Source organism: Glycine soja, chromosome 11 (genome assembly GCF_004193775.1).
Source record: "Glycine soja cultivar W05 chromosome 11, ASM419377v2, whole genome shotgun sequence".
Classification (NCBI taxonomy): domain Eukaryota; kingdom Viridiplantae; phylum Streptophyta; class Magnoliopsida; order Fabales; family Fabaceae; genus Glycine; species Glycine soja.
Window position 1 is genome coordinate 9,435,212 of NC_041012.1, and position 11,679 is coordinate 9,446,890.

At 33.2% G+C, this 11,679-nt stretch overlaps 1 protein-coding gene and 1 pseudogene across 2 annotated transcripts; one reads left to right on the forward strand and one right to left on the reverse strand.

Annotated features, from left to right (window-relative positions):
* Positions 1-4,398: 4,398 nt before the first annotated feature.
* LOC114373436 lies at positions 4,399-5,786 on the forward strand. The gene has a single exon (XM_028330898.1). The coding sequence runs from the start codon at positions 4,531-4,533 to the stop codon at positions 5,419-5,421; it is 891 nt and encodes a 296-aa protein (XP_028186699.1). The 5' UTR covers positions 4,399-4,530; the 3' UTR covers positions 5,422-5,786.
* A 1,533-nt stretch (positions 5,787-7,319) lies between these two features.
* Positions 7,320-8,849, reverse strand: LOC114377038 (annotated as a pseudogene). The gene is made up of 3 exons (XR_003659034.1): positions 8,349-8,849; positions 8,114-8,247; positions 7,320-7,792 (listed from the first exon to the last, which is right to left on the reverse strand). The product of XR_003659034.1 is annotated as a B3 domain-containing protein REM20-like (transcript).
* Between the last annotated feature and the right edge of the window lie 2,830 nt (positions 8,850-11,679).

Consider the following 11,679-nt stretch of genomic DNA (forward strand, 5'->3'; position numbering starts at 1 on the left):
GTTATTCTGTTCTTCCCCTTTCTTACTATAAATCCTCTTTATGCAAGTTTTTTGTAAGGACAATACTAATGAGCATTACCGTAAGTGCTTTTAGTATTGTTTTTCGATTAATATTAGAGTTTTACCTCAGTAATTAGCGTAGACCTTTAATGTCTACCTTTATTGCATGGGTTATTGAGGTGAAACTCCAATTTTGATTGAATAATATCACCAAAAACACCTAAGGAACTACACCTCATTAATGAAATTCTTCCATAATCATGTTGTGAGGTCCTGAACTTGATAATGTAATTCCTGAAATACAATCTTTCACCTAGATGTGATGCTAAAGCAAACTGAAGCGAAGATATCTTTTAATAAGCAAATTATATCCATATGTATCTTTTATATCATCATCCAAAGAATTCTTTGTTTTGAACATAAGACACCTCTTTCGATACCTACTGTTATCCTATGATTGGATGCAAATGCTGTTGGGTTTTACAACCTTGGTTATCTTAGATTGGTGGGAGAAATACTTAAAGGATATGAACAATTTGTTTAAGGTTAAAGATAATCAGTTGAAAGAGACAAGAGAACCTAATAAAGACTGATGTGATTTCAACTGAATTTCCAAGCTGCAACCAACCCATTAGATATACTGCAAACAAGTTCAAGCATTGCCTCCTTATTTTTACTTCAACTACATTACTATCTCATTTTCTTAAGCAAAAGCGTGTGCAAAGGTAAAGAGGTAGGGGAGACATCCCAGGAACGTTGGCACCCCTGCTCCTACCTCAACTCTGCTGCACCAACATTAATATCTCATTTATTGTCCATTAGCGTTATACTTTTGTATTTCCTTATAACATCTCTAATAGGTGAAATTTAAGTAATTTATTTTGACTTCTTTATCTTATGTTATTTGGTTCCTACATTGTTACATTATAATTGATATTATAGTTAAACAACTCATATATTTTGCTTTAATGGTATAGTTTTAAGCAATTATTAAATTATCTCCTTAAATGATTTTTAAATAATAAAAAAATATTTTTACTCATAAACAATCATTGTTTATATATGCAATTGGAACTTAATTTTAAACAACCTAATATGATACGTCAATCATTTTCAATGGTAAAAAAAATTCAAACAATGGTGTCTAAAAATAAGTAACTAATGTTAAAAATGCTATTAAGTAGATTGTCTCAATGCGCGATGCTATTTTGTACGAAAGTTAAGTTGCACAAATCACATGAATCAGTTAAATGAGTCAATTTTATTCTTCAAAATAAATATTAATTAAAAATTATTAAAATAAAAGATAAGCATAACGAACAAATTGCACATTTGTATGGATTTGACGAAACTGTCCTTGTACTATCGAGCATTTCCCTTGTCTCAATATGATAGATAAAAACAATAGTTGTTTAATGTTATTTTATTGATATAGTAATATATATAGCATTTATTGTATATCAACAATCTAAATTCGGTTTAACATAGTTTTAGTATTTACTAGGATTTTTAATCTGATAATGATAATGTTAATGCTATGCTTAAAGAGAGAGGCAAGAAGACAATAAGGAGAAGTGTGTGGTAAAATGGCTAATGCTATCAAGACAGATACTTAAAAAAAAACTAATGTCGTAAAAAATGTTGTAGAAAATTGTTGTATGAATAATATAACATCGAATTTGTGCTACTGCATCATTGGTTGGCTTCCCAGCGCAATGGTATAAAAAATCTGGTTCATTGAAATGAATTGTAATTGAATCGAACTAATTTAAGAAAAAAATAAGTGTATTATTTTATAAAAACAAAAAATCAGATCAGTTAATCAGATTGATTTTTATTTGAATATTTATTTATTTGAAAAAAAATGTTCCAAAATTATTTTGAAACTGGAAAACTAATTTAAAAATGATTAAAAACCAATTCAATTTTGATTTTTTTATCAAATTAATTTTTATGATTGTTTATTCTCCATTAATTCATTAACGGAGGGTGCTTTTTTCTTTGCAAATGATGGCGTTACAAAGTTCGTGGCATGTTTTTAAAAATTGTTATAATTGTTGTAATAACTGTAGTTATGGTAGTTAAGAAAGCGAGAGCTAGATGCTTGATAATAGATACGGATAATGTGTATAAATATGACTAAATCCTATTGCATGAAAATAAAAAATAGAGTAGTCAATTGCTGAGTTATCACCCTAAACTGGAAGGGTAACGCCTTTTTGTATTGTGTATCATTTTGTTTTTCAGCTCCACTTTCTGAGGCCATGTGGATTGTTACTCAAAATTCTTCATCAATTGAATCTCTACGAATCAATGAATTCTCCGATGTCATAACCTGTACTTTGATTCTTGTAAGTATTATTAAACATGTAATATAAGATAAATTTTAGGAAATAAAAATTATTTCTAAAGACAATTTTAGGCATTCATAACCCTTTTTTAAAAATTTAATATTATACAACTTAAATAATGAATTTGCAGTTCTGATATCAAAACCCAAAATTATGTGTACAATCGGCCAAGCAGCAAGCAAACAAACAATCTACCTTGCATTTTTTTTAAAGTTTCTATTGCATTTATATTTGTATATTTAATAGTATTTTCATAATCATGTTAATTGAACATTTGCCGCGTAGATATATAGCTATGACTTAAAATTCATAACTACTATTAATTAATTCATGTGTTTGGTAATTGTATTTTAAATAGTTATTTATTTATTTTTAAATCCTCTTATGTTATAAATTTTATAGAAAAAATAATCCAAATATATTTAAGGACGATGCTTCCCAATTCACTAAAAAATGTTGTCAATTTATTTTAACATACTCTTTTCAAGTTATTTTTTTATTAGATGAATACGATGTAGAAGACTTCCATAATTTAATGAATCTCATAATTTGTTTTACCAAATAACGAGAATATATTAAAGAAAGTATATCATTAGTAATCACCATTCATCAATTTCTGGCTTGGATGCTGAACTTTTTTGCATTCTTTATTTGTTAATGCACATAAGTTTCTCTTAATAGGTTGCCATTGCAAGGTAAGGTCTAAAGCTAAACTTTCCAAGGACTATCAAGATGAAAGTGGCAGTACATGAATGTTAATTAGTGGAAGTCTTCCATTGGCCAAGGTAGTTTTTCTCTTTGTCTCGTTATGAAATCGTGTTCTAGCTTCTAACATCTTATTTTATAAATGTAACTTTTGCTGAGTCAAAAACCAAAACTTGAAAACTACAATTAGAATTGAAAGGAGGATGGTCGATGTCTGGCCACTGCTTTGCCAAGATGTATCTCTTAATTGCACTCTATCTTTTTGCTTCTTTTTTTTTCAATCAACATTGAAAATATTCACCACGTAATTTATAAAATTTATGCTTTATTATACCATTTATATATACGTTCATTACACGTATAATTCAGTGCTCTATATCTTATTTTTCTTTTCTAAACTTGTATAATTTGCAATACGAAATATCATTTTATATCTATATCTAAAGTGAGCACTTAACTTTTTTAGAGTGGTCCATATACCTTGATTATTAATACAAATCAATTATGTTACGTACACGTATATCAATATGGTGGTAAAATAAAATACCCATAATCTTATCTCTTTCGCTGTCATATACTTTTTTGTTTTTGTTTTTTGTTCACATGAATTTGATGTAATGGAGAATCAACTTCTTTTAATGAGTGGGAACATATTGCTTGCCGCATGAATTTATTGGAGAGATTTCACTCTCCACTCCCTGAAGAGACGCATTTTGCCTGTATGGCTCAATGCAAATTAAAGGCAAAACCACTATCAGCAGGGCTAGTTTTCAGTTTCACTACGAAAGCCACAAGTTTGTATTTGATGATGATGATGATTGGTGTTACATTATTTGGCGTTTATGGTAGTGGAGTTGTATCTTATCCTCCAAACTCTAACGCGGATTTCCAATTACAGTGCAATCAGTTTTGAAGAAAACAACACATCCCTCAACTTTTTACTTGTGTGGGGGGTTACTTTAATCTCTAGTGAAGTGCTGTCCCCATTTTCATCTTCTTTCATGATGTTGGTCATAGTAGGTCTTCTTTTCCGTTTGTGGAAACACATGCATCATGCACTTAGTCAATTGCTTGGTCTAATCTATACTCCCTCCAAACTCTTTTATAAGAAACAAAAGAGATTTCCCCATGTATTAAGAAAGTTAAGTTTCCATTGTATCATTTTCAATTAAAAAATAAATCTTTTTTTTAAACTATTTTCATTAGAATTTGATATCAAACACAAATCCCTATAAAATGAATGATATTTTGAATATAATTTTATTAAATAAGACAAAAGTAATTAAATTTTATTTTGAGAAAAAAAAATTGAGTTTTTTTTTTCTTATAAAAGAGAAGGAGGAGTATCACATAAAGCACTTTATTTCGTGTGTACCATATTTGCTATGGCTCCAATGCTTCATATATTTAAATGAAGGAATTGAGTTCGAAAGTGGTTGTCTTCTGAAGAGAATTTTTTTTTTTTTTATCATTCATGGGTTTTTTTGTAGCACATGTAGTGCAAGGATCAGCACTAGCCCTTCTTGGATTATGGCACACCATCCACACCATCAGATCTTACCTGGTGAAGGGCCCTGCCAACTTCACTGTAAGATTCTGGTACCAGTTTAACACTACCCCTCAGTCTAGACTTAAACACTTAGAACTTGTTTCTATTTTATCCTTTTCCATCCTTGCATTTTTCGATCAAATTCTAGACTTCCCTCATTTCCACTATGCCTTTAAGCTTGACAACTTTGAGCATGCAACTATGTTCATACACCTTGCTTTGTTTGCTGGTTTCTCCCTCTCCACTGAGTTGACTGATTCACTTGACCTCTTCTCCGGCTTTGTTGGGATACTTGCATCCTCGGTGTTTAGTCAAGAACTATTCCTTCTCCATTTTCACTCCACAGACCATGTTGGACTTGAAGGCCATTACCACTGGCTGCTGCAGCTCATAGTGCTTGTCTCACTAGTATCATCTTTGGCTGCAACTATTTTTCCTAACAATTTCAACGCGGCTCTCGTGCTTTCTATTTCACTCATCTTCCAAGGATGTTGGTTTATAAACATGGGGTTTATGCTATGGATTCCATCTTTTGTCCCTGAAGGGTGTGCGGTGAATTTGGCCAAGCCAAGTGGCCATGAAATCATTGGAGCAGTGACTTGTAGTTCCAAAGAGGCTGATTTCAGGGCCAGGGGATTGGCCAATTTGCAATTCAGTTGGATCCTTTCTTCAATTCTGATATTTGCAGGAATCATTTGCTTGAAACTTTCTAGGAAATGTACAATTACAACAAACCGGTTGGAGTATGAGAGAATTCAAACTAAAGGTGCAACAGACTCAGCTTTGGCCAATGAAGGTTTCAAGCAGGCCATATAATCTACTAGCACAGTTTGTTAAACAGGTCTGTTGCTTGCACTTTTAAGGTCTCAAGTGTACATGAGACCTGAGTTATGCAAATGAAATAAGCTACAGTGTATTTTATTATATACCAAGTTTAAATATAGATGTCCAACAATCTGTTAGGTTTTATAACCTGTCAGGAAATCCTTAGCTAGCTATATAATGTTGGTAGAGTTCAAAACTATCAAGTTACTAAATGTAAGAAGCATAACATCTCCAGATCTTGATTGCTTCATGAATTCCCTTAAATTTCAAACAACATTCTGCTGGTATTGGACTTGTAAATTATAAGGATGTTTCTGCGTATCAATTGAGAGTTTAGTTTTGTTGGTTTCATTGATGACCCTAAAAAAAAACTCTTTCTTATTTTATTTTTTGTCTCTTGTTGCAACATTTCTGATTTTCATTTGTGTTTTGTTGTTATAACAAAGCAAAAGCAAACTGAGAAAATATGAAAAGGCAAGAAAATAGAAGACTGGAATTTTATAATTGCAAGCACACTGATTACAAAAATATTATTGCTCTTTATACATGGCTTAAGCATAACTAACAATTAAAAAAGAGACACCACAAATCAGTGCTGTTAAAAGACTTAGAGAAAAATACAATTTTGTTTTCTATTAAGACAAGAAATACATTAACCAAATGCTGTTTATGAGAATCTCACATTCTCACTCGGCCGCTTCCAGAGATGCTTCAATTCAAAGAAGAAGAAATCTGGCTTTTTCAACAAAATGGGTTAAAAATGAAAACTAATTAGCATCATGGGTTGTTCAAGAAAATATTTATTAAAATTGATGATTTTTGTTATGTAAAAATGTAAAAGGCACCACTTAACACATTTCGTCCTGTTGGGTATTTAGTATGTCAACACAAAATACCTATTAATACATTAAACATTTTTAAGAATAAATTCATATTTGTATTTATTATACGAAAGATTTTAAAACAACACTAGCCATAGTTATTAAATGTCAATAGAGAAGTTATAGAAGTATCAACAAAATAATTAAAGAAACCTAAACAAAGGCAACAATAAGGATTAAATCTAAGACCTAAGTATACTATCCAAACACTTTATCTAAAAAAATATTTCACTATTAGTCTTTGAAATTATGATGATTGATCAAATTAGTTTCTAAAGTTCATAATAAAAATATATTTATTTAATACATTAAAAAAATCCAAGAATCATTTAATATTTGTATTTATTATAGATTTTTTAAAACAAATGGGCCATAGTTATTAAATATTAATAAATGAGTGATAAATATATCAACAAAATAATTAAAGGAAGAGAAGGAAAATATCAATATTTAATTAAAGAAATAAAAAAAATTGAGTGATCAATTTAATCTTTCAAATTATAATGAAAAAAGTGATGAAAGAAATAGATATTTTGCTTCAGTTGATGCTAAATACCTGATTAGATGAAGTTATTAAGGTGACGCCTCATGCTATAAGACAAATAAAAAATACAAGGTGTCATTGAGGGTAGGGCTTTCTATATTCCTACATATAGGACAAAAATCATTCATCTTGATAAATACTTTCTTAACTAACTTATTATGGTAATTAGTTTTTATTTTAACCCATTTTGGTGTGAAAAAACCAACAAATCCTATGGCAATCCCATTCATGATTGATGCAATCTGGAAAATATCAGTTACAGCATTACATGTTGCCATTATTTTATAAAATGAGGAGGAAATATATAAAATATAATAAGGAATTATACACACTTGACCTATCTTAAATTGGTTCCAGTATATAGCAAAGGAAAACGATTTTAACAACATTGGTTCACAAATATCAAATGTGCATAAAAGTTATGTTCATATTTGTCCAACTAGTAGAAAAGTAAACAAGTAGAATTTAAGTCCACAAAAAAGATTCCAAATTCCAATCCAATTAATAGAAGTTGTCCAAAGCAGAACAAGACAAATGGCTAAGCAGTGAAATAGTGTAAGCTAAATGATTGTGCAACCAACTACAGGCAAATATGGCTATCATTCCATGAGAAAATGGAAGAAACCGTTACATAAGAAAATTACAAGTACTAATTCCTAAAAATATTTACAGCAAGTACTAGTGGTGTTCATCTCCTCCTAGCAACATGCACCCTTAGTGTTCTTACTCCTTGCTCTTCCCCTGATATAACTTCACAGAAGCAAGTATCATCTCTTTCGATCTCATTCCTTCTGCAAAAGCTATCCCAACCCTTGATATATATTCTATAATCTTTCCACCTACACACTCTTCCTGACACTTGCTGATACTTGGTTTTGATGAATGTCTGTTGTGCCAAGTTATGATGACAGTCTCCCAATAAATTTATTGAAATATCCTGTTGTAACAAAGAAAGTATACACCTGTAAGTTCAAATTCTCAAGACAATTCTTGAATGTCTTTTCCTGGAATATGCTGCAATCGGGAGGAATCAAATCATTCGATAAGTGAAAAGTACAGTAGATGGAAGAAGGAACATGTAGAGAGATTAAAAGGGCTTACAAACCAAACCAAACCCAAGGGAATTCAATTAGCAATGGGAAGAAAGACTTAAAACAAATGGACTAATTCATCTAACAGTGGTTTCATGTCTAAAAAGCCAATATCTAGATACAAGTTAAAAGGACAGAAATAGAAGAAACCAGATGAGAATTCTAACCAATTCGTTGGGTCTAGTTTTGTAGAGTTTTGCTTTAAAAAAATGATTCTCCGGCTGAATACACATTTCTGGATCAAATACATATTCTGGAAGAAGATCTTCAGCATTGGGGTTGGAATTTGATGCAGACTCCCCTAAACAAGACAAAACATTAGGTAAAGGTTGATTCTTGCCCTCATGATACAGAAATGTGAAAAAACCAAAAACTAGTTTTCTAGATGAAGCTAAAACTTACTTTTGCAAGCTCTTCTATGATGACTTTGACGCTTGAATCCAGCACTGAATTCTTCTTCACTCTCTTCATCATCATCAGAATCACTGCCATCATAGTTCTCATCCTTGGAAGAACTGTCTTCCTCCTCCTCTATGTCACAGTCCTCAACATGTTGTGCTGCTGCTTGCTCTTGTTCATTCTCCTCCTCCATCTTTACCACAGGCTTTTGACACTGTGTTGATGATTCAAGGATTACTACCTTGAACTCATTACTACGGTCATGCTTGAAGACAAGAAAGTCTGCATGTCCTAAGCAGTTTTCTTCATGGAAAGCATTCCATCCATCATCAAAATATAGTTTCTGACATAGCGTGTTTTGACATGCCACACTCTCCCACTTGCATTTCTGAGGATTACATCCTCAGGGATCCTTCCTTGTAACTGTGGCAACCTCACAAAAGCATTTGGTATAAGCTGCAATTGAAAGAAAAGAAAAAAGTGTAAGCCTCCTCTTATTATGATTTATGACACACTGAGCAGAAGATCAATACTTAGGTAATGTTTTGGAATGAACAACTGCACTGCATTGGTATGGTATAGTACTTCTAAAGCAATAGAGAGATAGCTAAATCATTATATCTCATTATTTCCAGTAAATTAACTATACATATGTGTTACAATTAATATTCAAAGTAGAAAGTATAATCAAGAAAATGCCATTCTTTCAGAGTGCCGCTCTGGAAGGAAGACTTTGAAGAAATCAGGGTATCTCTCGGCACCAGTAGTCATCAATCCAAAATTATTGCTAGTCCTGAAAATTTGAAATGTTCAAATAAATTGGTCAAGAAATTGAAATGTCAAAAGAGATATAATATATATAATTTGAGGGCTACCTTATAATTCCGTAGAAGCACTCTACTTAATTAGTTAACTATATTCAGTTTAATTACTTCTCTAATTAAATGAGTTAGGACCGTGCTTTCTATTTATTTATTTATTCATTTTATCTAGACTGTTTCTTTAATTTTTATCAATATAAAAGAATGTTAATCACTAAGAACATAGTGTCACGTATGGATAAATAAGCAATTTAATTTTTTATTCATTGTTAAATTAATACCAAAAAGGAAATAATTGTAAATTTGGTCTCCCAGTTTATCTCCGGTTTCGGATTTGGTCACCTAGTAATTTAATTCACAAATTTAATTCCTTATTGGATGCATGTGTCATGTATCAACGTCCAATTATGATATAGGGGACCAACATTATAAGATTTTTACAAAATAGAGGACCAAATTTATGAATTAATTACGGAAGACCAAATCTAAAATTAAAGATATACCGAGAGATCAAAAATACAATTTTACCTAAAAAAAAATAAACAAGACAAAAAGGAGCCACTAAAATTAAACTAGGGTTCCGACAAAAAAAACACAAGCATGGCACACGAGAAATCAGCCAAAATCAACCACCATACTCATATATATATATATATATATATATATATATATATATATATATATATATATATATATATATATATATATATATATATATATATATAACATTTTCTCTTCGTATTCAACAACAAACCAGCGTTGAAATTAAATCCAGTTTTTCCCAACCACTAGCTAGCTTTTTCAATCGTCGGGTATAAAGAAAATGGGCACAGTACTCAAGGCCTTGGTGGACAATGCAAGTTCTCTTGAATGAAAAAATATATATAAACAAAAGGGTTTCAGAACCACCACCAGCTTTCTCAAATCTTTCGAGTAAATTAAAATCTCATTAGTTAACTAGCTAGTCTGATAGGGGGAAGATCTAATTAGCTGGTTTCGAGGACCAGGGCCTCCATAGAAAGAAGGGGAGAAGGAATAAGGCAAGGAAAATATATTCTCATTCATGATTCTGATTTTATTTACATACTTATTTATACTATCCTCTGCTAACAGAATTCTTATCTTTTTGGTGCAAGAGGAATATCACAGAATCAATTCCGTTAAGCTTGTCCCCTGCTCTAACGGCACTATCCCACTAATCCCTTTTCTACCCTTACGCATAATCTTGAAGGTAAGCTGGCCTCATTACTCTCCTTTTGGGTTTTTCCATATTCTGCACCTCTGCTGAATGTTCTCTTTGTACCCCTGCTCTGTGATCTGTGTTTTCCCTATCATCCCGCGGCCCTTGGGAAATCACCTTGTCCTCAAGGTGATAGTCATTAAGCAAAGCAGACCAATCCTCCCAAGACGTATCATCTGGGGATAAGCCATGCCATTGAACCAAGACTTCCCAAGCTTTTGAAGGGGTTCTGCGATAATCCACAATTGCTGCCGGAGTGATAAGGGGTTGATCATTATGAAATTGAGCAGGTAGAGGCGCGAAGGAAGTGGTGTCCAAATGACCATGAAACGGTTTGAGTAGAGAGCAATGGAAGACATCATGAATCTTCGTATCCGGGGGAAGCTGCAGTCGATAAGCCACTTTGCCGATGGCTTCAGTAATCTTGAATGGGCCATAGTACCTTCTTGCTAGTTTCCCCGCAGAGCTCTGAGGACCTTTAGCTGATGTTTGTCTGTGGGGTCGCAATTTAAGCCAAACCCAGTCACCCAAATTGTAGCATACGTCGCGCCGATGACGGTCAGCCTGTTCCTTCATGCGACTTTGGGCTTTCAAAAGCTTCCGGCGGACCAATTGGAAAGTTTCATCACGATCTTGTAACAAGGAATCCACAGCATCCACAGCAGAGGTCCCAGCAATGTACTCAAGGAAATTGAATGGTTTCCTTCCGAAGGTGAGCTCATAAGGAGTTGTCCCGGTGGCTGAGTTCCAAGACGTATTATGTGACCATTCCGCCCAAGGAAGGTATTTACCCCAAGTGTGGGGTCGCCGGTGAACAAAGCTTCTCAAATATTGTTCAATAATCCTATTGAGTACCTCGGTTTGGCCATCACTTTGGGGGTGATAGGCGGTGCTCATGCGGAGTTGGGTACCACTGCGCCGGAAGAGCTCCTTCCAGAATCTACTGATAAAGAGAGGGTCTCGATCCGATACAAGGCTTCGAGGAACACCGTGAAGCTTGACCACGATGTCGACAAATAACGAGGCCACTGTCAATGCTGTGTGAGCTGTGGGAAGCGTACCCAGATGAACTCCCTTCGAGAACCTATCCACGACGACAAGAATGACGGTGTGTCCATGGTATGCCGGCAAACCCGTAATGAAATCGAGAGAAAGGTCCTCCCATGGCCGGAAAGGAACCGGAAGAGGACACAACAATCCGGCCAGGCGCTTAGTCTCGTATTTGGTGCACTGACATTCTGCACAATTGGTCACGAAGTGTGCGACATCCTCC

Coding starts and splice junctions, on each gene's coding strand:
- LOC114373436 (XM_028330898.1), top strand. CDS start 4,531: ATGGGTTTTTTTGTAGCACATGTAGTGCAAGGATCAGCACTAGCCCTT.